The 22,602-nt window shown below is 36.2% G+C and overlaps 3 protein-coding genes across 7 annotated transcripts; all 3 read left to right on the top strand.

The window, feature by feature from the left end:
* Positions 1-4,170: 4,170 nt before the first annotated feature.
* LOC135609303 (transcription termination factor MTERF8, chloroplastic-like) lies at positions 4,171-5,328 on the top strand. The gene has a single exon (XM_065102410.1). The coding sequence runs from the start codon at positions 4,171-4,173 to the stop codon at positions 5,326-5,328; it is 1,158 nt and encodes a 385-aa protein (XP_064958482.1).
* Positions 5,329-6,480: 1,152 nt separating this feature from the next.
* LOC103980314 (transcription termination factor MTERF15, mitochondrial-like) lies at positions 6,481-10,689 on the top strand. 3 transcript variants are annotated; one of them, XR_010485767.1, is made up of 3 exons: positions 6,481-7,971; positions 8,949-9,000; positions 10,399-10,689. XR_010485767.1 is itself a non-coding variant. In XM_065102636.1 (2 exons), exon 1 carries the CDS (start codon positions 6,785-6,787, stop codon positions 7,940-7,942), a length of 1,158 nt encoding a protein of 385 aa, XP_064958708.1. In that variant the 5' UTR covers positions 6,482-6,784; the 3' UTR covers positions 7,943-7,971; positions 10,399-10,689. The 3 variants fall into 3 exon arrangements, 1 of the variants encoding a protein (XP_064958708.1); XR_010485768.1 differs by lacking the exon at positions 8,949-9,000 and having other exon boundaries at positions 6,481-7,999; XM_065102636.1 differs by lacking the exon at positions 8,949-9,000 and having other exon boundaries at positions 6,482-7,971.
* Positions 10,690-15,648: 4,959 nt separating this feature from the next.
* Positions 15,649-19,426, top strand: LOC135584555 (transcription termination factor MTERF15, mitochondrial-like). 3 transcript variants are annotated; one of them, XR_010485766.1, is made up of 3 exons: positions 15,649-16,992; positions 18,038-18,078; positions 19,148-19,426. XR_010485766.1 is itself a non-coding variant. In XM_065102635.1 (2 exons), exon 1 carries the CDS (start codon positions 15,806-15,808, stop codon positions 16,961-16,963), a length of 1,158 nt encoding a protein of 385 aa, XP_064958707.1. In that variant the 5' UTR covers positions 15,649-15,805; the 3' UTR covers positions 16,964-16,992; positions 19,148-19,426. The 3 variants fall into 3 exon arrangements, 1 of the variants encoding a protein (XP_064958707.1); XR_010485765.1 differs by having other exon boundaries at positions 18,027-18,078; XM_065102635.1 differs by lacking the exon at positions 18,038-18,078.
* The last annotated feature ends 3,176 nt before the right edge of the window (positions 19,427-22,602 follow it).

The following is a 22,602-nucleotide window of genomic DNA, read 5'->3' as shown; positions in this document are numbered from 1 at the left end:
ATATTCTCATCATCCTTTTGTTTTTCTAAAAGAAAAGAAAGGAAGAAACAGGAAGAAAACTGCAATGCCTTCTACATTGAATTCACTGATATTTAAGAAAAGATAAAAAAGATAGATTCTGGAGATGAAAGCATCCAAATTCTAGCTAACTAGATTTTATGCCCAGATTCTTTTCCCCTTCTTTTGCACCTATGAGATGCAAACGAAGGGCAAATGGCATTCATTTCTTCACCGGATTTAGTGTTTGCCGCCATATTTTGCAGACACCAAATGGAATTTTTTGGTCATAGGCATATATTCATGCTCGTTGTTAGGTAAACAGGTGTTGGGAAGAGGGGAACTCTCTGATGCTGCAATTGAAAATACTATTAACTGATATTTTTCAATGGCTTTACACCTTACAAAAACACTATAACGTTATTTAAAAATACTATAGAAACTAAAACTTATTAGCATACACATTTCATAAGTTATTAGCACCCCTTCCATCATTTTCACTATAGAAACTAAAACTTCGCTCTTTTTATTCTGTTCTAGTCAGTTTAATCTCATCATCACAATGCTCCACCTCAGTGCACGGTTTAGAATGCTAACTCCAAAAGGAACTTGTTTTGTCGAATTCCATAAAAATCAAATGGAAAATCATGGGAACTTATTTGGAACTTTCTTAAGCATATGATATATTAACTTGTATTTTATTTTTTATCTTCCTCCACTTAGATCAGACAACATACTAGAGATCACACACACAGCAAAGGCTTCAAATCCTTGTTATCTTTTGGATGGATTTATCTGCTGATCCAAACGAAATGGTAAATCTAACAAGTTAACCGTAATGAGGCACGTGAGTTTCTCATAGAATCTTATCTAACCTGAACACAATTATTGGCCATGTGGATGATGATGTTGGCTTACCCCACCTCCAATCTCCTAGCTCACAAGGATTCGTCTGATCGTCTCCTCTGCAAAAGGCCATGGCTGGCTTCCATTCTTTTAACTCCTGCTCTTACTTTACAACCGAGGTTGAATTCATCCTACTTCATTGGCAAGATATGGGTTCAGCATCGGTACTTTGAATCAAGGTAAAATATAAGCATTCATTTACCAATTCTTCACTTGGTTTTGCTCAAGTTTTAGTTATGTTCTGCTGTCTTCTCTACTGACAAAATCTTAATTTAATTTGGCCATGTTTAACTATTCCAGAGACAAAGAAAAATCTTTTAAGGTACCTGGCTTTCTGGGACAACATAGAAACAGGACAGGGTCCCAAGACTGGTCTTTTGTTCCATTTGCCTCTTTTGCTTCGTTTACCGTTAGCTTTTGGAGTGTAATAATGATTATTTGCAGAGCGATATAAAGGGTAGAAAGAAGAGGGAAAGAGGGCACATAGCAAGTTCCAAGCATAAAATATATTATATGTTATATATTAATTTTAATATCGGGATTGAAATCAAATAATATATATTAGATTTATATTACATATCTTTCAAAGTCACGTGAAAAATTCTCTATTGGATCAGCATCCTCCTCATATTCGAATATTATAAAGATATTGATGGTATCATGAGTACCGTCGACTGATAACTCAGCACGATTGATCCACTATCAAGTTCCAGGCATAAAATATATTATATGCTATATATTAATTTTAATATTGGGATTGAAATTAAATAACATATATTAGATTTATATTACATACCTTCAAAGTTATCTGAAAATTCTCTATGTATGTAGGATCACCATCCTCAGATTCAAATATTATAAGGATATTGATGGTGTCATGAATACCATCGATTGATAACTCAACACGGTTGATCCACTATCGAAGGTGCAAGTTTGCCCAGGTGCCTTTTCTTGACTGATGTGGGTGACCTGATGAGTGAGACAGCATAGGCGGTCTGATCGGACTTCATTCTATTGGCGAGGACCCGATTCAGGATGATCGGGTAGGAGGTTTGGAGTCTTCTTAGTTGTGAGGTTCTTCCCTAGGGTTGGGTCATCCATGTGTCCTCGAATGAAGGATTGTCTCGTGGTTGCATGGTTGTGTCCTAACAGTGATGTCATCTCTTGACCGTTAGCAATCTTGCATGATAGGCCAGCATTGGGGGTTGCCTAACGCATCCCTTCCGATGCTTAAGTCAGCGAAAGAAAAAAGATAGTAGCGTAAGCTGTATGACTAGGTTAGTATGTAGAAAGTCCCCCCTCTCAGCGTGAGTTAATGAGTTCCTTTTTATACTTGATCCCTGGGTCTTTTACTGGCTGGCCTTGGATAAAATTAGTTGAATCACCTTATCATTCTTTGATCTTAATAAGGTAGGGTGGTTATCAGAATGCACTATGGTGCCATTTCGGAGTTGGTTACCTGGAACTCTCATGTTGGCCTTAGTGGCAAATGAGTTTGTGTGGGGCAAAATCATCTATATCAAATGTCGATCTACAAGGAGAACTAAACACTCCTCATCTCTTTCTACCTTTTCACAAGACTATAGTTATTAATGGTTTAGAGACAAGAGAGGATGAGAAAGAAATCGTAATCTCTCAATGTCACCTATCGTATCTTGTATATGTGTCCACGGTCATCACATCACATAAACATCATGTCATTAGTCCCTAGGAGGTCCTATCTATTTATATGTAAGATTAGAGGGTCTATGTTAAGTAATTATGAGAGTCCTCTCATCAAGGGCGTCCCCTAAGGAATCATACTATAATATGAACTTCTTTTCTATTAGCTAATATCCATTATCAGAATTATTATACATCTTATTCAATTATAAAGGATAATATATTTTGATATTCTCCCACTTAACCCATTAATTAATAAGATATTTTCCCACTTGGCCCGTACTCCTTTTTATTGACTAATATCCGACATCAAAATCTAATTAATTTTATTATATATCTTATTCTATTATAAAGAGCCATATATTTTAACAATTTTGAGATAAGAGATTTTGAGTTACTTTGCATAAAAAGTAAGCTAGTGATATATAAATCCCTTAAGCTGACAGAATAATTCTCCGATATTGAAAAATAATAAAGATGAGAAGAAACCTTTATAAAAGTGAGATATATTACTCAAACTATTTGATTCTGTATAAGGATATTTATAACAATTACAATACTTATCAATATGTTAAATCAAATATTATCGATTATAAATCAAAGGTAATCAGGGTACACCTTCTTAATCTTGATATGGATATAACAAGTTAATGGTTATGTGATGAATGACTTTTTATTTTTAGTATGAACATGATCATCAAATTATTATTAATTTCTACATAAAAGCTGCCTTGGGCTTTGTTTGATAGATAGTATATGTTTGTAGCAATTCTCAGTAGCAAGATAGTTGACGTGTTTGCGAGTCTCTATCTTTCCCTATTTGGTGAAAATCTATTGAGTAGATTCTTAAGTCAACAATGAGCAGAATTTTTTATTGTTGACTTTAACTTGATAATTAGAGTAGCATATGTATTAATCCATCAAATTTTATGACGAATAAGTTGTTTTCTAGCATTCATTCATTTATGTTGGGTCTTTTATAAAAAAGATGATTTCTCGTATTAGTTTTTTTTATCGATAAAACCCTCCATATTCATTTTTACTTAGGTATTTTTTATATAGACAAAAAACACTCTTATATTTTGAACTTATGTGACTTAATCATAGATATTATTTAAATAAATTATAATTTGATATTTTTTTAAAAAATAGATATTAATCATCTTCAATCCATATATATTGATTTTAAAATGATTAGCATAGCTTTTTATATTTTTTAAATTTTTTGATAATTAATTATCAATTTTTTAATAGCTGATCAAGTCATTTTTAATAGAAGATTAATGGTATATTTTTGTTCTAACTATAAAAAATAAACCCTAGATAAAAAAAATAATAGTGCAAATTTTTTCTAAAAGAACACCTTTTATTATCTTTAGTTCGCACGCAATAAAAGTTTTTTCTCCCCTCAACAAACTTAAGAAAAAAAAAAGACGCCTGCGGTCGCAGTAATCTCCGCCCGAAAGAAAAATGTCGAATACGGTAACGCACTTCTAGGGTTTAAGACGCAGGTACTTCCGGCCTAAACGCGCTCCTCTATACGCAGCTACGCCACCTTCGCTAGGTTTTGGTAAAGAGAAGGAACCTACAAAGAAGAAGAAGACGATGACAATGATGAATAGGTCGCCCTACGTCTCTCTCTTGTCCAAAGCCCTTGCCTTCGTCCCTTGCTGTCGTCCGGCCAATGCTGCCCTTTTTCTCGCAACCCATTCTTATTCCGCCGCCTCCGGTGCTCCAGAGAGCAGCCTTATGGCTGAATACCTGGTCAGCTCCTGTGGCTTCCATCCTGATCAGGCGGCCAAAGCCTCGAAGCTCCTTGGCCGCGTCGAATCCCGCCACCAGCCTGACTCCGTCCTTGGCTTATTTAAAAGCTACGGTTTTGACAACACCCAGGTGAAAAAGGTCATATCTGCAAACCCCCGGTGGCTTCTCCTCGACGTGGAGAAGACCCTGGCCCCAAAGTTCCGAGCTTTGCAGGATCTGGGCTTCTCCTGCTCCGACATCACCCACCTCGTCAGATCGAATAACGACGTCATCAGCGACAAATCTCAGACCATCTTGTCCAATATCCAATTATGGCAAGGCCTCCTCGGGTCCAACGACTTACTGATGAAGATATGCAAGAGAAACAGGTGGTTTCTCAGGTATAGCATCGAGAAGAGGATCCAGCCTAACATTGAAATTCTAAGGGATTGCGGGATGACGGATCAGAAGCTCCCAATGATCCTAAGGCAATATCCCCTCCTCATAACCCGGAATTCTGAAACCCTGAAGGCGTTAATCAGTCGTGTCGAGGGTTTGGGAGTAGCTCGCACCTCGGGGATGTTCCTCGTGATCCTGAGTGTGCTCCAGAGCGTCTCCGAGAAGAACTTCAAGGCTCACTTGGAGTTCTTCAAGGGCTTCGGGTGGTCCGAGGATGATTTCCTTGCTGCATTCAGAAAGGCTCCTACGTTTGTGCGATTTTCTTTAAAGTGTTTGCAGAGGAAGATGGAGTTCTTGGTAAATGAAGCTGGATGTGCTCCATCTTATCTTGCACTTCGGCCAGATTTTTTGTTGATGAGTTTGGAGAAAAAGTTGATGCCAAGGCATCGGATTGTGACAGGCCTGAAGTCTAGGGGAGTTTGCATCAGTAACCTTAGTATATTGACATACATGAAATATACAGAGAAACAATTTCTGGAGAAGTTCGTCAACTGCTACAAGGAGTATCCAGAACTCATTGAGTTGTATAATGGAGTCCCCCAAAAACAGAACTGCATTTGATCGTGGAAATGCATAATGCATAGCACAAGCTTTTGTGCCAGCAAGTTATGTTTTCAGGTTCCAATTTTCCACTATCCGCATAACATGATCTACAGTTTGCAACCAAATAATTCCTGCCATTTACTTCGTTTTCTGTGAATGTAAGATGAGTTTGGATGCTTACATGTAGTAAGAAAATGAAGAATGTTGAGAAGATTCGTGATGATATTGCCGATAGAGTTAATTGCTTGTTGATAATCATTTGTGTAGAGGCCACATGGAATTGTTATTCTTGTCCCATTCGTTTTAAGTCTACTGGAAGATATCAGACTTATGTAGGTTATTGGACACCTGAAGTTTTGAATTGATTTGACTATGGATATTTGGTAATTTAGGTTTCGAGTTTTGGTTATTTTTTCAAATGATAAGAAGTAGGATTCTTTTGGATGGTATGGTAACCATATTTCTTTTGGCAATCAATTTTATATTGATGCGTCTATTGTAGCCTATAATTGACGCATATTAATATTTGTTAGAAGTGCCATGATGCATAAGTTGGACGCTTGAGCATGTGAAAGGATGTTGTTGCATGGTTGTGCAGCATGTTGATGTATACATATATGGATGATTGAACAACATTGTCATTATTAGTAGGCAATTTTGAAAGGGATTAGTAGTCATCAAACAAGCTTATAAGATATTCCTTGCGTCTATAGAAAGACGTATTTCTACTGTTGCCGGGCACCACTTGATCCTAGTAATGGACTAATAGCAGGGAATGTGATATGAATTTAGTCTGTAAGGAGGTTTCTTCATCCTGAGCAGTCAGACAGAGTTTTGATACCGCAAAGTGCACCGATGGATGTGCTTTTCACATGATGAATTTGTGAGATCTTTTATTCTAATTTATGCTCTTTTTTCATTATTATTCTTATCTTTAGCTGATTGCATGAGACAATTAGATTTCTTGACATCTTATTTCTACTAAGATAATCCTATCGATCTGAAAATTACATATTTCAGGTGATCAGTATTTCAGCTTTATGATGTTTATATAGTGGAACAATATGCAAAAGCAATTTGGAATGCTTTGAATTTAGCTAATGCAATAATAAAAACTTCTGCTTTATCAATGAAGCATATCTCGTTTTATTATGAGGTAACTTAGCGAAGAATAAGAGGTAAATTAGGGTTATATTAAACTAAATATGGTTAAGTAGGATTATGTAGATCGGATTCGTTCATTTATTTATTTTTTTTTTACGTTGGCACACGATAAAAGTAGCCGAAGAAAAAAAAAATAGCATGCGGTCGCAGAAATCTCCGACCGAACAAAAGAGTTCCTCGGACACAGTGACGCACTTCTAGGGTTTTGGAAGCAGGTACTTCCGGCCAGTTTCCTTCAGACGCAGCAACACCACCATCGCTAGGTCTTGGTGAAGAGAAGGAACATACAAAGAAGGAGAAGTAGACGACGATGACGTTGATGAATAGGTCGCTGTACGTCTCTCTCTTGTTCAAAGCCCTCACCTTCATCCCTCGCCGTCGCCCGGCCGATGCTGCCGTTTTTCTCTCAACCCATTCTTATTCCGCCGCCTCCAGGGCTCCACAAAGCAACCTCATGGCCGAATACCTTGTCAGCTCCTGTGGCTTCGATCCGGATGAGGCGGCCAAGGCCTTGAAGCTCCTTGGCCGCATCGAATCCCGCCACCAGCCTGACTCCGTCCTTGGCTTATTTAAAAGCTACGGTTTTGACGACACCCAGGTGAAAAAGGTCATATCTGCAAACCCCCGGTGGCTTCTCCTCGACGTGGAGAAGACCCTGGCCCCAAAGTTCCGAGCTTTGCAGGATCTGGGCTTCTCCTGCTCCGACATCACCCACCTCGTCATATCGAATAACCACGCCATCAGCTACAAATCCCAGACCATCTTGTCCAAGATCCAATTATGGCAAGGCCTCCTCGGGTCCAACGACTTACTGGTGAAGGTATGCAAGAAACACAGGTGGTTTCTCGGGTATAGCATCGAGAAGACGATCCAGCCTAACATTGAAATTCTAAGGGATTGCGGGATAACGGATCAGAAGCTCTCAATGATCCTTCGGTACCGCCCACTCCTCGGAACCCTTAAGGCTGAAACCCTGAAGGCGTTAATCAGTCGTGTCGAGGGTTTGGGAGTAGCTCGCACCTCAGGGATGTTCCTCCACACCCTGAATGCGCTCAAAAGCGTCTCCGAGAAGAACTTCAAGGCTCACTTGGAGTTCTTCGAGGGTTTCGGGTGGTCCAAGGATGATTTCCTTGCTGCATTCAGAAAGGCTCCTTCTCTTGTGGGATTTTCTTTAAAGAGTTTGCAGAGAAAGATGGAGTTCTTGGTAAATGAAACCAGATGCGCTCCGTCTTATCTTGCACCCCGGCCACGGATTTTGTTGATGAGTTTGGAGAAAAGGTTGATTCCAAGATATCGGATATTGACGGTACTGAAGTCAAGGGGAGTTCACATCGGTAACCACCAAATGATCACATACATGTTATATCCAGAGAAGAAATTTCTGGAGAAGTTTGTCATCCGCCACACTGAGTTTCCAGAACTCATTGAATTGTATAATGAAGCCCCAAAAAACAGAACTGCTCTTTGATCCTGCGAGTGCATAATGCATGGTGCAAGGTATTGTGCCAGCAAGTTGTGTTTCCAGGTTCTAATTTTCCACTCTGCATAACTGTTTGCATCCATGTAGTGTGATTCCTGCCATTCAACTTTAATCTGCAGTTTGCAACCAAATAATTCCTGCCATTTACTTTCGTTCTTTGTGAATGTTAGATGAACTTGGATGCACACATGCAGCAAGAAAATGAAGAATGATGAGAATCACTTTCTATAGATGTGGTTGTTATTCTTGTCTTGTTCGTTTGAAGTCTACTGGAAGATATCAAACTTATGTAGGTTGTTCGACACCTAAATGTTTTAATTGATTTGGCTATGGATATTAGGTAATTAGGTTTGAGTTTTGGTTAATTTTCGAAATGATAAGAAGTAGGATTCTTTTGGATGACTGGGTAGGACGCTTAGGTGATTTTGAGGTGGAGGATGAACCTTTTGATTTAGGGTAAGGGTCGGTCACCTTTTATATAACTTTGCTACTCTCCTATCCAAATCCAAAACCCAAAAAAGAGAAACGATGTTGAGTATCATCCTCTTTTTGTGTATTTTGTTTGTCAAATTTTGTTCTCTTTCTTAATTGATTAGTTTGATGAACAAGATTGACAGCATTAGTAGGCAGTTTCGAATGGGATTAGTAGTCTTCCAACATGATGATAAGAGATTGTAGACGTGTTTCTACCATTGTGAGTGGTGCACCATTCCATTCGTGTAATGAAGTAATAGCTTGGAATGTGATATGAATTGAGTTCTTAATCTATAAGGAGCTTGTTTCATCCCGAGTTGTCGGACAAGTTCTGTTACAGCTAAGCGCATTGCTGGATGTGCTGTTCTCATGATGAACTTATGAGATCTTCTATTCTAGTTTATGCTTGCCTTTTCATATTATGATTCTTATAAGCTGATTGCATGACACATGATTGGATTTTTTGACGCCCTGTTTCTACTAAGATAATCCCTATCGAGCTGAAAATTACATATTTCAGATGGTCCATAGCTTGGGAGCTAAGGATTGAAGAAGTGTTCTGTTCCGTCAAGGTGAAATCCTTAGCTGATTTTCTAATAAAATTATAGTTAGACGTTTACTATATTAATAATGATGAGACTTGATGGGATGTTGTTTCAATTGTTGGCAATGAGAATTATTCAGTAATGGAATTTTGGCCATAGGCAGAGATTCGTGCTCATTGTTCAGTAAAGAAAAGAAGAGCTCTCAGTGTTGCTGCAAAACCGTAAAAGACCCACTACTTCAAGGCACAAAACAAGGAATCGGATAGGCAGCGAAAGTTTTCGTGAGGACCTTCCAAAGTGATGCCAACCATGTTTCCTTTTTACCTTAAGAATGAAAGATTTGACTTACTGGGGAAAAGGAATAAAAGTGATGACCACTTTAGATTAGCTGATTTAGATCATTTGTCGGCAAATTAAGCAGATTTTATCAGGAGAGATTCTAACTAAACTGGCACGAATAATCTTCGGTCTCTTCGATATTTGTCTGCATAAATTTGCTGATTTGGTATCTAATTTACAGTGTTGAAGATATTTTTTATCAAAGTCCGCAATACCGTACCGTACCGGAGTTTCGACCTGGACTCGGTACCGGTACGATACGGTATACTGAGCGGTACACCCAGATGTACCGAGCGGTATATTCAGGCATGCCGAGCACTGTAGTACTGCTACAGTGCTACATACCGGTAACAGGCGGTCCGCGTACCGGAAACCTGTCGGACCGGTACGTACCGCCCGTACCGGGCGATACAGTCCGGTACTGCAGACCATGTTTTTTACATAAATTTCATGGACAGTTAATACAGAAAGTTAGAAAAGAAAAAATCTAGAAAATTTTTTAAGCATTTGAATTTGTAGTTATACTGGTTTTTGTACTATGAAAATCCACAATTTCAACTTGCACTTGCCACTGTATGCTTCTTTTGCATCCTTAATGTCAAATTATGCAGGTTGGTTTTATGTTACAAACTTGTGGTTCAATGCTACTATAGAGCTACAATAGAGTATCTATAGATTTATTATTGTCAAAGCTGTAAGAGCTATAAAACACAAAGGTGATCTGAAGGTCTAGTTAACATGTCAAATTATGCAGGTTGTTTTTATGTTACAAACTTGTGTTTCAATGCTGCTATAGAGCATCTATATATTTATTGCCTAATAGCAGCATGTAATCTGGAATTTTATTCCAGCCCTTAGCTCTCCAGATTCTTATTTATGCTATTCTGTTGTAGTATAGCATGCTAGTCTCAGCCATATGTCCGAGTCCTAATCTTTTGGCATGTTCCTCATCTTGAGGTTTTGATGTATTATTGTCTCTGGACAAATTCATCAAAATAATATTCCCTGAGGTATTGTAGCATGCTAATATCTGGTAAATGTCGTATATCTCTGAGTTCTAATCTTTTGCTTTGTGCTTTCGTTTAGGTTTTGATGCATCATTGGCCTAGGAGAAATGATGATAGTCGCAGTGTCTTTTGTAGGTAGGTACTCTGTCAAACAAAACAGAAGCACCACTTGTATCTTGTGACAGAAATTAGAATTTTCTGGATAATTTTTCATCTTTGTTGAGTCATGGGATCAACAGATGATATAGAGGATTTGTACCCTAATGTTTGTTGATCATCATAGATATTGTGTTTTTGACAAAGGCTTGACTTGTTGTCAGCCAAGAATTATATTATGTACTTTCTTGCCTGAGAACTAGTTGATGGATAAGGCATCTAGTTGCTTGATGGAGATATTTTTCCAACAAAAGTTGTTGCAGTAGCAAAAAAACTAATTCTGTTTATATATATATATATATAATTTATGTTATTTTATTAATAATTTATTATGAGTTAATATATCACGTAAGTATATTTTAATGTTTGTTAACTCAGACTTAACGGGAGGAGTTTATATGTTACATTTTTAAAAATATATAGATTATTATATACATGACTAAATCGTAAAAGTTTAAGTGATCAATGATCAAAATCATAGGGAATAAAATGGATCTTAATTCAAAGATGAGATTTTTACGATAAAATATCTTTAAATAAGAATATTATCATTTATTTTATTTTATAATTTAGGTAGTATAATTATTAATCCATCAACTTTTATAAGCATTAGGACTCACATGTCGTTTATTTATTTATTTATTATTTTTAATTATAAAAAGATGACTGTAGTCGTAGAAATCTTTGATCGATAAAAAAATAATTTCCTTGAACACTGTAACGAACTTCCAAGAGTTAGGTTACAAGTACTTTTGACCCAAACGTGCTCTTCTAGGATATGGCAATACCACCTTTGCTAGGTTTTGGCTAAGGAACATACAAAAAAGAAGAAAAAGACGATGACATTGATCAATAGGTTGTATTACTTTTCTCTCTTGCCTTTACCTTCATCCCTCGTTGTTGTCTGACCGTTGCTTTTTTTCTTTCAATCGATTCTTACTTCGCCACTTTCGGGGCTCCACAGAGCAACCTCATGGCTGAATACCTAGTTGGCTCCTGTGACTTCGTTCTGGATGAGACGGCCAAGGCCTCGAAGCTCCTTTGCCGCATCGAATCCCGCCATTAGCCTTACTCTATCCTTGGCTTCTTCAAAAGCTATGGTTTTGATAATGCTCAAATGAAAAGGGTCATATCTTTAAACCACTAGTGGCTTCTCCTTGACGTGGAGAGGACTCTAGCCTCAAAATTTGGAGCTTTGTAAGATTTGGGCTTCTCCTACTCCAACATCACCCATCTCGTCAAATCAAATCCTATCGTCATCAACCAAAAATTCCAAGCTATCGTGTCCAAGATCCAGTTACGGTAAGGCCTCTTCGGGTCCAATGAATTTTTGGTGAAGTTATATAAGAAAGATCGCTAGTTTCTCGGGTATAGCATCGAGAAGAGGATCCAGCCTAACATTTAGATCTAAGGGATTGTGAGATCCTATGGCACTACCCTCGCCTGATATTCTAGAAGGCTGAAACTCTGAAGGTGTTAATTAGTCATGTCGAGAGTTTGGGAATAGCCTATACCCTAGGGATGTTCCATCGAGCTCTAAGGGTGCTCCAAACAATCAGCAAGAAAATTTTCAACGCTCACTTGGAGTTCTTTAAGAGCTTCGGGTGGTTAGATGATTTGCTGCTTGTATTCAAAAAGGCTCTTACACTTATGGCAGGTTCTTTAAAGAGAAGAACATGGAGTTCTTGGTAAATGAAGCCAAATATGCTCCATCTTATCTTGTACCTCGGTCAGTGATTTTTGTTGATGAGTTTGGAGAAAAGGTTGGTTCCAATGTATTGGATGTTGTTGGGCATCAAGTCCAGGAGAATTTGCATCGGTGACCTCCAAATATACACATACATGAAATATCCAGAGAAGAAATTTCTGGAGGAAGATCATCATCTGCTACGAGTGCCAGAACTCATTGAATTGTATGAAAAACAGACCTACTCTTTGATCCTGTAAGTGCATAATGCATGGTGTAAGGTTTTGTACCAGCAAGTTGTGTTTCCAGGTTCCAATTTTTCACTGTCTGCTTAACTTGATCTGCAGTTTGCAACCATGCAGTGTGATTCCTGTCATTTACTTTTTTTTGGTGAATTTAAGATGAACTTGTATGCATACAAGTAGTAAAAAAAATGAAGAATGATGAGAAGATTTGCCATGATATTGTCAATAGGGTTAATTGCTTAATTCTTTTGTAGACACTGCATGGAATTACTATTCTTGTCCTGTTCTTCATAAGTCTACCAGAAGATATCAGACTTATGCAGGTTGTTGTACACCTGAATTTTTTTAATTGATTTGATTATGGATATTTGGTAATTTAGGTTTTAAGTTCGGTTGATTTTTCAAATGATAAGAAATTTTACTCATTAATTGATTGTGATAATGTGATATTTTTACTCATTAGATATGAGATATGTTGTTTTGACATCTACTACCATAATTGGTAGTATGTCAAACATGTAATAGAATACTAATGTGAATGTCATTTTACTTGTATTCGGTGTGTGTAGCCGATGCATGCTCATATCATTTATAATTGTATGTCATTGTTCATATGGTATATAATTATATGTCATTGTTGTGAAAGTTGGATTATATAGCTTTGGTGTGCGAGTACTATGATGTTTACTAAAATATGCACATATGTTTCACTATGTATGTATGTATGTATGTATGTATATCATTGTTGTGAAAATTGAATGATATGTCTTTGATGTGTCACTACTGTACGTTGTTCCTATTATATATAATTGTATGTCATTGTTCTGAAAGTTGAATGATATGTTTTGGTGTGTTGCTACTATGATGTGTACTACATACGAAATTTGCTAAATATTTCTTTTATGTAAAAGTGATATTTGAAAAGTATTTATATCATATATAAATGTTGGGTCAACTTCAACCAATAGGTAATTTAATTATTTAAATTTTTTATATTTTAAATAATTAAATATAAAAATTTTAGTATCATTTTTTATATTTAAAATTTTTATGATATTTAATTATTTAAATTAGAGGTTTTTTTAATACCTGCTCTAATCAGATATAACTTAGTTCAATCTTGAATGTAACTTAACAAACCAACCTAAACTTTCACAAAACCTAGGCCATGATTCTAAGATGATTAATACTATATTTTTTCTATTGTTAGAGATAATTAATTATCAAAATTATTTTTTTTGAAAATATATAGTGATCAAGTGTAACTTCATTAAATTTCGACTATGACTTGGTCAGCTTCCACTAAACGAGTTCAAACTTTTATTAAACTATTTGGCTATAAGCATAAGATGATTAACATCATTTTTTTAGGATCTTAAGATATTAAAAAAATTTGGCACATTATTGGGGTAGGATTGTGATGTCTTACTTGAATGATAACTTAACTAAAACATGATTCTAATTCAACTAAAGTCCACTTTCATAATTGAACTAAAACATGATTATAATAAGGATTGTAAGATCAATTGTGCAATGTTAACTTCATATTTAATATTAATAATAGTTCAAAATGCTTTATAATATTATGTCATATTTGCTAAAAACTTGTATAGATAACTACTTTAATATTAATAATAGTTCAAAATGCTTCAAATATCTTATAACTACTTTCGTTCTCATCTATTACAAATGTCTCATTCAGATCAAAGTTACACATTTAGATTTATGCGAAAATAGATCCTCTAATCTAATCATGTATCTCATGATTGCTTCCTAAAATATAGATTAAAGTTTAAAGTTATGAGAAAGTAGATCCTAACTTGATTTACTTCCCAATTCAATATTTAAAGTTTGAAATTGTGTGGAAGTATATCACTACTTGAAAAGACAAAAGTTTTCAAGTTATGGTACTTGAAAAGACAAAAGTACCATAAGTGCTCTATAAAACCACTCAATTCTCATCTTAAAAAAAGCTTTATAAGACTAATATTTTAACCTTTAAATAATTTGAGAATAATATTTTAAGTCAATAAAAAAACCCAAACAACACTACAAACCATAGCTTTGGCAAATTTTAAACTAACGATGCTTCTCACCACTTTTCCTCGACTAACGAGCAACTCATTATAGAGAAGACAAGTTTCACGATAACCACATTAGGAATCTAGACTATGGGAATTAGAATCGTACCATAAATGTTTTGGCAAAGCAACAAAGAGGTATTTAGTGATGCATTGAAGGCTTCCACAATGCGTTCCATGAATTCTTAGGCAACACAATAGCGAAGCCTTGCATGAATATTTCGTGAATATAGTGGAAAAGTTTTTTACGAATGCTTTATCAATACAGTAGAGGATTTGACCAATGCAACACAAAGTCTACCCATACCACATTGCTCGTTTACATACAGGAACGAAGATTCCAACAAATTAATTTTGGTGACCAGTGAATAATCAATGATGAAAAATCTCTCATTTTATTGGAGATCACGTTACATGAGATTACTTAATGGAGAATAAGAGATAAATTAAGGTTCTATTAAACTAAACTAGGTTAAGTAGGATTATGTAGATTGGATTAGTTCATTTTTAAAAGAATTGATTCACGCATTATGATTGACTTAGAAAATAAAATAAGTGCCATAAACAAAAGCGAATATAAGGATATCATTCCATAAAAATTTAATAATTAGTATTTTATGATTAAAAAATTAATAATGAGTGATTGTTTTTGAGAAGATACCCTTAAATGAAAATACTATAGTTGATTTAATTTTATAATTTAGGTAGCATAATTATTAACCCATCGATTTTTATGAGGATTATGGCTTTATTAGTGCTCATTCATTTACTATTATTTTTAGTTGGCACTAAATAAAAATTGACAAAGAAAAAGTGGCTTGCAGAAATCCTCGATTGAAGAAAAGAGTGAACTTTACTAGTGTTCATTCATTTATCATTTTTAGTTATCAATCGATAAAAGTTGACGAAGGAAAAGATGTTTGTGTTCGTAGAAATCTCGAATGGAAGAAAAGAGTTGACTTCGCTAGTGTTCATTCATTTATTTTTGAAGATGCACACGATTAAAGTTGCCGAAGAAAAACAAAAAAAAAATGGAGGTCTGCGGTCGCAGAAATCTCCGACCGAAGAGAAAGTGAAGACGAGTGTTCATTCATCTACTATTTGTAGTTGGCACACAGTAAAAGCTAACGAAGGAAAAAAGAGGCCTGCGGTCGCAGAAATCTCCGACCGAACAAAAGAGTTCCTCGGATACAGTGGCGCACTACTAGGGTTTCGGATGCAGGTATTTCCGGCCAGTTTCCTCCCGACGCAGCAACACCACCATCGCTAGGTCTTGGAGAAGAGAAGGAACATACAAAGAAGGAGAAGTAGACGACGATGACGTTGATGAATAGGTCGCCGTTCGTCTCTCTCTTGTTCAAAGCCCTCACCTTCATCCCTCGCCGTCGTCCGGCCGATGCTGCCGTTTTTCTCTCAACCCATTCTTATTCCGCCGCCTCCGGTGCTCCACAGAGCAGCTTCATGGCTGAATACCTGGTCAGCTCCTGTGGCTTCGATCCGGATGAGGCGGCCAAGGCCTCGAAGCTCCTTGGCCGCATCGAATCCCGCCACCAGCCTGACTCCGTCCTTGGCTTATTTAAAAGCTACGGTTTTGACAACACCCAGGTGAAAATGGTCATATCTGAAAACCCCCGGTGGCTTCTCCTCGACGTGGAGAAGAACCTGGCCCCAAAGTTCCGAGCTTTGCAGGATCTGGGCTTCTCCTGCTCCGACATCACCCACCTCGTCAGATCGAATAACCACGCCATCAGCCACAAATCCCAGACCATCATGTCCAAGATCCAATTTTGGCAAGGCACCCTCGGGTCCAAAGACTTACTGATGAAGATATGCAAGAGAAACAGGAGGTTTCTCGGGTATAGCATCGAGAAGACGATCCAGCCTAACATTGAAATTCTAAGGGATTGCGGGATCACGGATCAGAAGCTCTCAATGATCCTACGGCACCGCCCCCTCCTCATAACTCGGAATGCTGAATACCTGAAGGCGTTAATCAGTCGTGTCGAGGGTTTGGGAGTAGCTCGCACCTCAGGGATGTTCCTCCACGCCCTGAGTGTGCTCCAGTGCATCTCCGAGAAGAACTTCAAGGCTCACTTGGAGTTCTTCAAGGGTTTCGGGTGGTCCGAGGATGATTTCCTTGCTGCATTCAGAAAGACTCCTACTCTTGTGGCATGTTCTTTAAAGAGTTTGCAGAGAAAGATGGAGTTCTTGGTCAATGAAACCAGATGCACTCCGTCTTATCTTGCACCCCGGCCAGGGATTTTGTTGGTGAGTTTGGAGAAAACGTTGATTCCAAGATATCGGATATTGACGGGCCTGAAGTCAAGGGGAGTTCACATCGGTAACCTCCAAATGAGCACATACATGTTATATCCAGAGAAGAAATTTCTGGAGAAGTTCGTCATCCGCCACAAGGAGTTTCCAGAACTCATTGAATTGTATAATGTAGCCCCAAAAACCCAAACTGCTCTTTGATCCTGCAAGTGCATAATGCATGGTGCAAGGTATTGTACCCGCAAGTTGTGTTTCTAGGTTCTAATTTTCCACTGTCTGCATAATTGTTTGCATCCATGTAGTGTGATTCCTGCCATTCAACTTTAATTTGCAGTTTGCAATGAAATAATTCCTGCCATTTACTTTTTGTCTTTGTGAATGTAAGATGGAACTTGGATGCACACATATAGCAAGAAAATGAAGAATGATGAGAAGATTTGCAATGATATTGTTGATACAGTTAATTGCTTGTTGATAATCACTTTCTGTAGATGTGGTTGTTAACTTGTTATTCTTGTCCTGTTTGTTTTAAGTCTACTGGAAGATATCAGACTTATGTAGGGTGTTCGACACCTAAATGTTTTAATTGATTTGGCTATGGATATTTGGTAATTTAGGGTATGAGTTTTCGTTAATTTTCGAAATGACAAGAAGTTGGATTCTTTTGGATGACTGGGTAGGATGCTTAGGTGATTTTGAGGTGGAGGAAGAGGCTTTTGATTTAGGGTAAGGTTCGGTCACCTTTTATATAACTTTGCTACTCTCCTGTCCAAATCCAAAACCCAAAAAAGAGAAACGATGTTAAGTATCATCCTCTTTTTGTGTATTTTGTTTGTCAAATTTTGTTCTCTTTCTTAATCGATTAGTTTGATGAACAAGATTGACAGCATTAGTAGACATTTTCGAATGGGATTAGTAGTCTTCCAACATGATGATAAGAGATTGTAGACGTGTTTCTACCATTGTGAGTGGTGCACCATTCCATTCGTGTAATGAAGTAATAGCTTGGAATGTGATATGAATTGAGTTCTTAATCTATAAGGAGCTTGTTTAGTCCCGAGTCGTCGGACAAGTTCTGCTACAGCTAAGCGCATTGCTGGATGTGCTTTTCTCATGATGAACTTATGAGATCTTCTATTCTAGTTTATGCTTGCCTTTTCATATTATGATTCTTATAAGCTGATTGCATGACACATGATTGGATTTTTTGACGTCCTGTTTCTACTAAGATAATCCCTATCGAGCTGAAAATTACATATTTCAGATGGTCCATAGCTTGGGAGCTAAGGATTGAAGAAGTGTTCTGTTCCGGCAAGGTGAAATCCTTAGCTGATTATCTAATAAAATTGAAGTTAAATAATGATGAGACTTGATGGGATGTTGTTTCAATTGTTGGCAATGAGTATTATTATTTTGCTCTGTGTATTACAGACGTTTGGATGATATTTTCCTCTCATCTTATGACTTGGTCATATTGAGCATAACATGTTCTGATCAATCCAAAATACATGGGTGTTAGCTCTGTTTGCAGAGTGTTTGGTGCAAATGAAATGGATTAACACTGTTCTCGGAAATTGCCCTTTTAGCAGGTGTTACTGTCCAGAGGTTGGCATATGCAGTGTGCTAGTTCGATTACAATAGTAAGGCTATGTTGAACAAATTGGAAAAGTAAATAGAATTCTAGGAGCTACTTTTATAGGCAAAATTCAGCCATTGCCCAGTCTTCAGGTTATGAAAGAGAAATGAGACTGGTTGGCTTCTTGTTAACCAATTTCACCCTTCCCAAAATGTATTTTGTCCACTGTCATATGATACCAACTTCAACCTTCCCAAAATGAAGTAAAAAAACCCTTCCCAAAATGTATTTTGCCCACTGTCAAACTCGAGTCAAGATATTTCTGACAGTTTGAATCTTTAATTATATTTATGATATGTAGTTATAGTGGTTTATGCACTATGAAAATCCAAATATTCAACTTTTTTGGCTTTTGCTACTGTATGTTTCTTTTGCATCCTTTATTGAGTATCTTCTTATTGTCATATCTGTAAGAGCTATATGACAAAAAGGTGATCTGCAAGTCAAGTGCTGGTTGTTTTTATGTGACATACTTGTTCTTCAATGTGACTATAAAGCATCTCTAAATTTATTGCCAAATAGCAACATGTAATCTGGAATTTAATTGCAGCCCTTAGTTGGCCAGATTCTTTTATATGCTACTCTGTTGTTTTATAGCTGCTAGTCTCAGCTCTATATCTGAATTTGTCTTTCGGTGTGTTCGTTTTATTAACACGTTGATGTATTGTTGTCTCTGGACAAATAAATTAAAATAATCTTCCTTGAGGCATTGTAGCATGCTAATTCTTTTGCTTTGTGCTTTCTTTTAGGTTTTGATGCATCATTGGCCCTGGAGAAATGATAGTCACAGCATCTTTTGCAGGTAGGTACTCTGTCAAATTAAACAGAAGCACTGGTTATTCTTGTGACAGAAATTGGAATTTTCTGGATAATTTTTCGTCTTTGTTGAGTCCTTAGGATCAACAGACGCCATAGTGGATTTGCACCCTAATACTTGTTGGTCATCATAGAAATGTTTTTCTGTCAAAGGCTTGACTTGTTATCAGCGAAGAATTATATATTTACTTTCCTACCTGGTTATTAGTTGATGGATAAGGCATCTAGTTGCTGGATGGAGATATTTTTCCAACAAAAGTTGTTGCAGTAGCAAAAAATACTAATGCTCTTTATATATATATATATATATATATATATATATATATATATAATATTATTTTATTAATAATTTATTATGAGTCAATATATCATATTTTAATGTTTGTTAACTCAGACTTAACGGAAGGAGCTTATATGTTACATTTTTAAAAATATATAGATTATTATATACCTGACTAAATCGTAAAAGTTTAAGTGTTCAATGATCAAAATCATAGGGAATAAAATGGATCTTAATTCAAAGATGAGACTTTTACGATAAAATATCTTTAAATAAGCATATTATCATTTATTTTATTTTATAATTTAGGTTGTATAATTATTAATCCATCAACTTTTACCAGCATTATGACTCACATGTCGTTTATTTATTCATTTATTATTTTTAATTAGAAAAAGATGATTGCTGTTGTAGAAATCTTTGATCGATAAAAAAATAATTTCCTTGAACACTGTAACGAACTTCCAAGGGTTAGGTTACAGGTACTTTCGACCCAAACGGGCTCCTCTAGGATATGGCAATACCACCTTTGCTAGGTTTTGGCGAAGGAACATACAAAAAAGAAGAAAAAGACGATGACATTGATGAATTGGTTGCATTTCTTTTCTCTCTTGCCCTTACCTTCATCTCTCGTTGTCGTCTGACCAGTGCTGTTTTTTTTCTTTCAATCGATTCTTACTTCATCACCTTCGGGGCTCCACATAGCAACCTCATGGGTGAATACCTGGTTGGCTCCTGTGGCTTCGATCTGGATGAGACGGCCAAGTTCTCGAAGCTCCTTTGCCGCATCGAATCTCGTCGTTAGCCTTACCCTATCCTTGGCTTTTTCAAAAGCCATGGTTTTGACAATGCTCAAATGAAAAAGGTCTTATCTTTAAACCCCTAGTGGCTTCTCCTCGACGTGCAGAGGACTCTAGCCTTAAATTTTTGAGCTTTACAGGATTTGGGCTTTTCCTGCTCCAACATCACCCATCTCGTCAGATCAAATCCTATCGTCATCAACCAAAAAATTCCAGGCTATCGTGTCCAAGATCCAGTTACGGTAAGGCCTCCTCGGGTCCAATGAATTTTTGGTGAAGTTTTGCAAGAAAGACCACTAGTTTCTCGGGTATAGCATCAAGAAGAGGATTCAGCCTAACATTGAGATCTAAAGGATTGTGAGATGCTATGGCACTACCCTCGCTTGATATTCTAGAGGTTGAAACTCTGAAAGTGTTAATTAGTCGTGTCGAGGGTTTGGGAGTAGCCTACACCCCAGGGATGTTCCACCGAACTCTGAGGGTGCTCCAGACAATCAGCAAGAAGAATTTCAACGCTCACTTGGAGTTCTTTAAGAGCTTCGGGTGGTTAGATGATTTGCTTGTTGCATTTAAAAAGGCTCTTGCACTTACGATATATTCTTTAAAGAGAAAACATGGAGTTCTTGGTAAATGAAGCTAAATGTGCTCCATCTTATCTTGTACTCTGGTCAGTGATTTTTGTTGATGAGTTTGGAGAAAAAGTTACTCCAATGTATTGAATGTTGATGGGCATCAAGTCTAGGGGAATTCGCATCGGTGACCTCCAAATGTACACATACATGAAATATCGAAGAGAAGAAATTTCTTGAGGAAGTTCATCATCTGCTACAAGGAGTGCCAGAACTCATTGAATTGTATAATGTAGGCCCCAAAAACAGAACTACTCTTTGTTCCTGTAAGTGCATAATGCATGGTGCAAGGTTTTGTACCAGCAAGTTGTTTCCAGGTCCCAATTTTCACTGTCTGCTTAACTTGATCTGCAGTTTGCAACCATGCAGTGTGATTCCTGTCATTTACTTTTTTTTGGTGAATTTAAGATGAACTTGTATGCATACAAGTAGTAAAAAAATTGAAGAATGATGAGAAGATTTGCCATGATATTGTCAATAGGGTTAATTGCTTAATTCTTTTGTAGACACTGCATGGAATTACTATTCTTGTCCTGTTCTTCATAAGTCTACTAGAAGATATCAGACTTATGCAGGTTGTTGTACACCTGAATTTTTTTAATTGATTTGATTATGGATATTTGGTAATTTAGGTTTTAAGTTCGGTTGATTTTCCAAATGATAAGAAATTTTACTCATTAATTGATTGTGATAATGTGATATTTTTACTCATTATATATGAGATATGTTGTTTTGACATCTACTACCATAATTGGTAGTATGTCAAACATGTAATAGAATACTAATGTGAATGTCATTTTACTTGTATTTGGTGTGTGTAGCCGACGCATGCTCATATCATTTATAATTGTATGTCATTGTTCATATTATATAATTATATGTCATTGTTGTGAAAGTTGGATTATATAGCTTTGGTGTGCGAGTACTATGATGTTTACTAAAATATGCACATATGTTTCACTATATATATATATATATATATATATATATATATATATATATATATATATATATATATATATATATATATGTATGTATGTATATCATTGTTGTGAAAATTGAATGATATGTCTTTGATGTGTCACTACTGTACGTTGTTCCTATTATATATAATTGTATGTCATTGTTCTGAAAGTTGAATGATATGTTTTGGTGTGTTGCTACTATGATGTGTACTACATACGAAATTTGCTAAATATATCTTTTATGTAAAAGTGATATTTGAAAAGTATTTATATCATATATAAATGTTGGGTCAACTTTAACAAAAGCAACTCAAACTTTCATGAAACATGATGTTAAGATAATTAACAATATATTTTCCAGTTTTTCAAGGATTTTATGAAATTCAATTATCAAAATTATGGATTTTTTGTGTATGTTCTATGAATAAATGTAACCTAATTCAATTTTGATTGTACTCGGGTCAGATTCAGCCAAATCAATCTAAATTTTCATGAAATTATCTGTTCATAATGCTAATATGATCAGCACTATTTTTATTTTTGTAGGATTTTTTGAAATTCAATTATTAAAATTATAGATTTTTTTTAATATGTTTTGTGATATGTGTAACTTAGTTCAATTTTGACTTCTACTAAGCTAACATAGATGACATGATTATAACTGATTAGTATCATTTTTTATATTTAAAATTTTTATGATATAAATTAGAGGTT

Source organism: Musa acuminata, chromosome BXJ2-4, assembly GCF_036884655.1.
Source record: "Musa acuminata AAA Group cultivar baxijiao chromosome BXJ2-4, Cavendish_Baxijiao_AAA, whole genome shotgun sequence".
Taxonomy (NCBI): Eukaryota; Viridiplantae; Streptophyta; class Magnoliopsida; order Zingiberales; family Musaceae; genus Musa; species Musa acuminata.
This window is presented reverse-complemented; position numbering and strand designations above follow the sequence as displayed.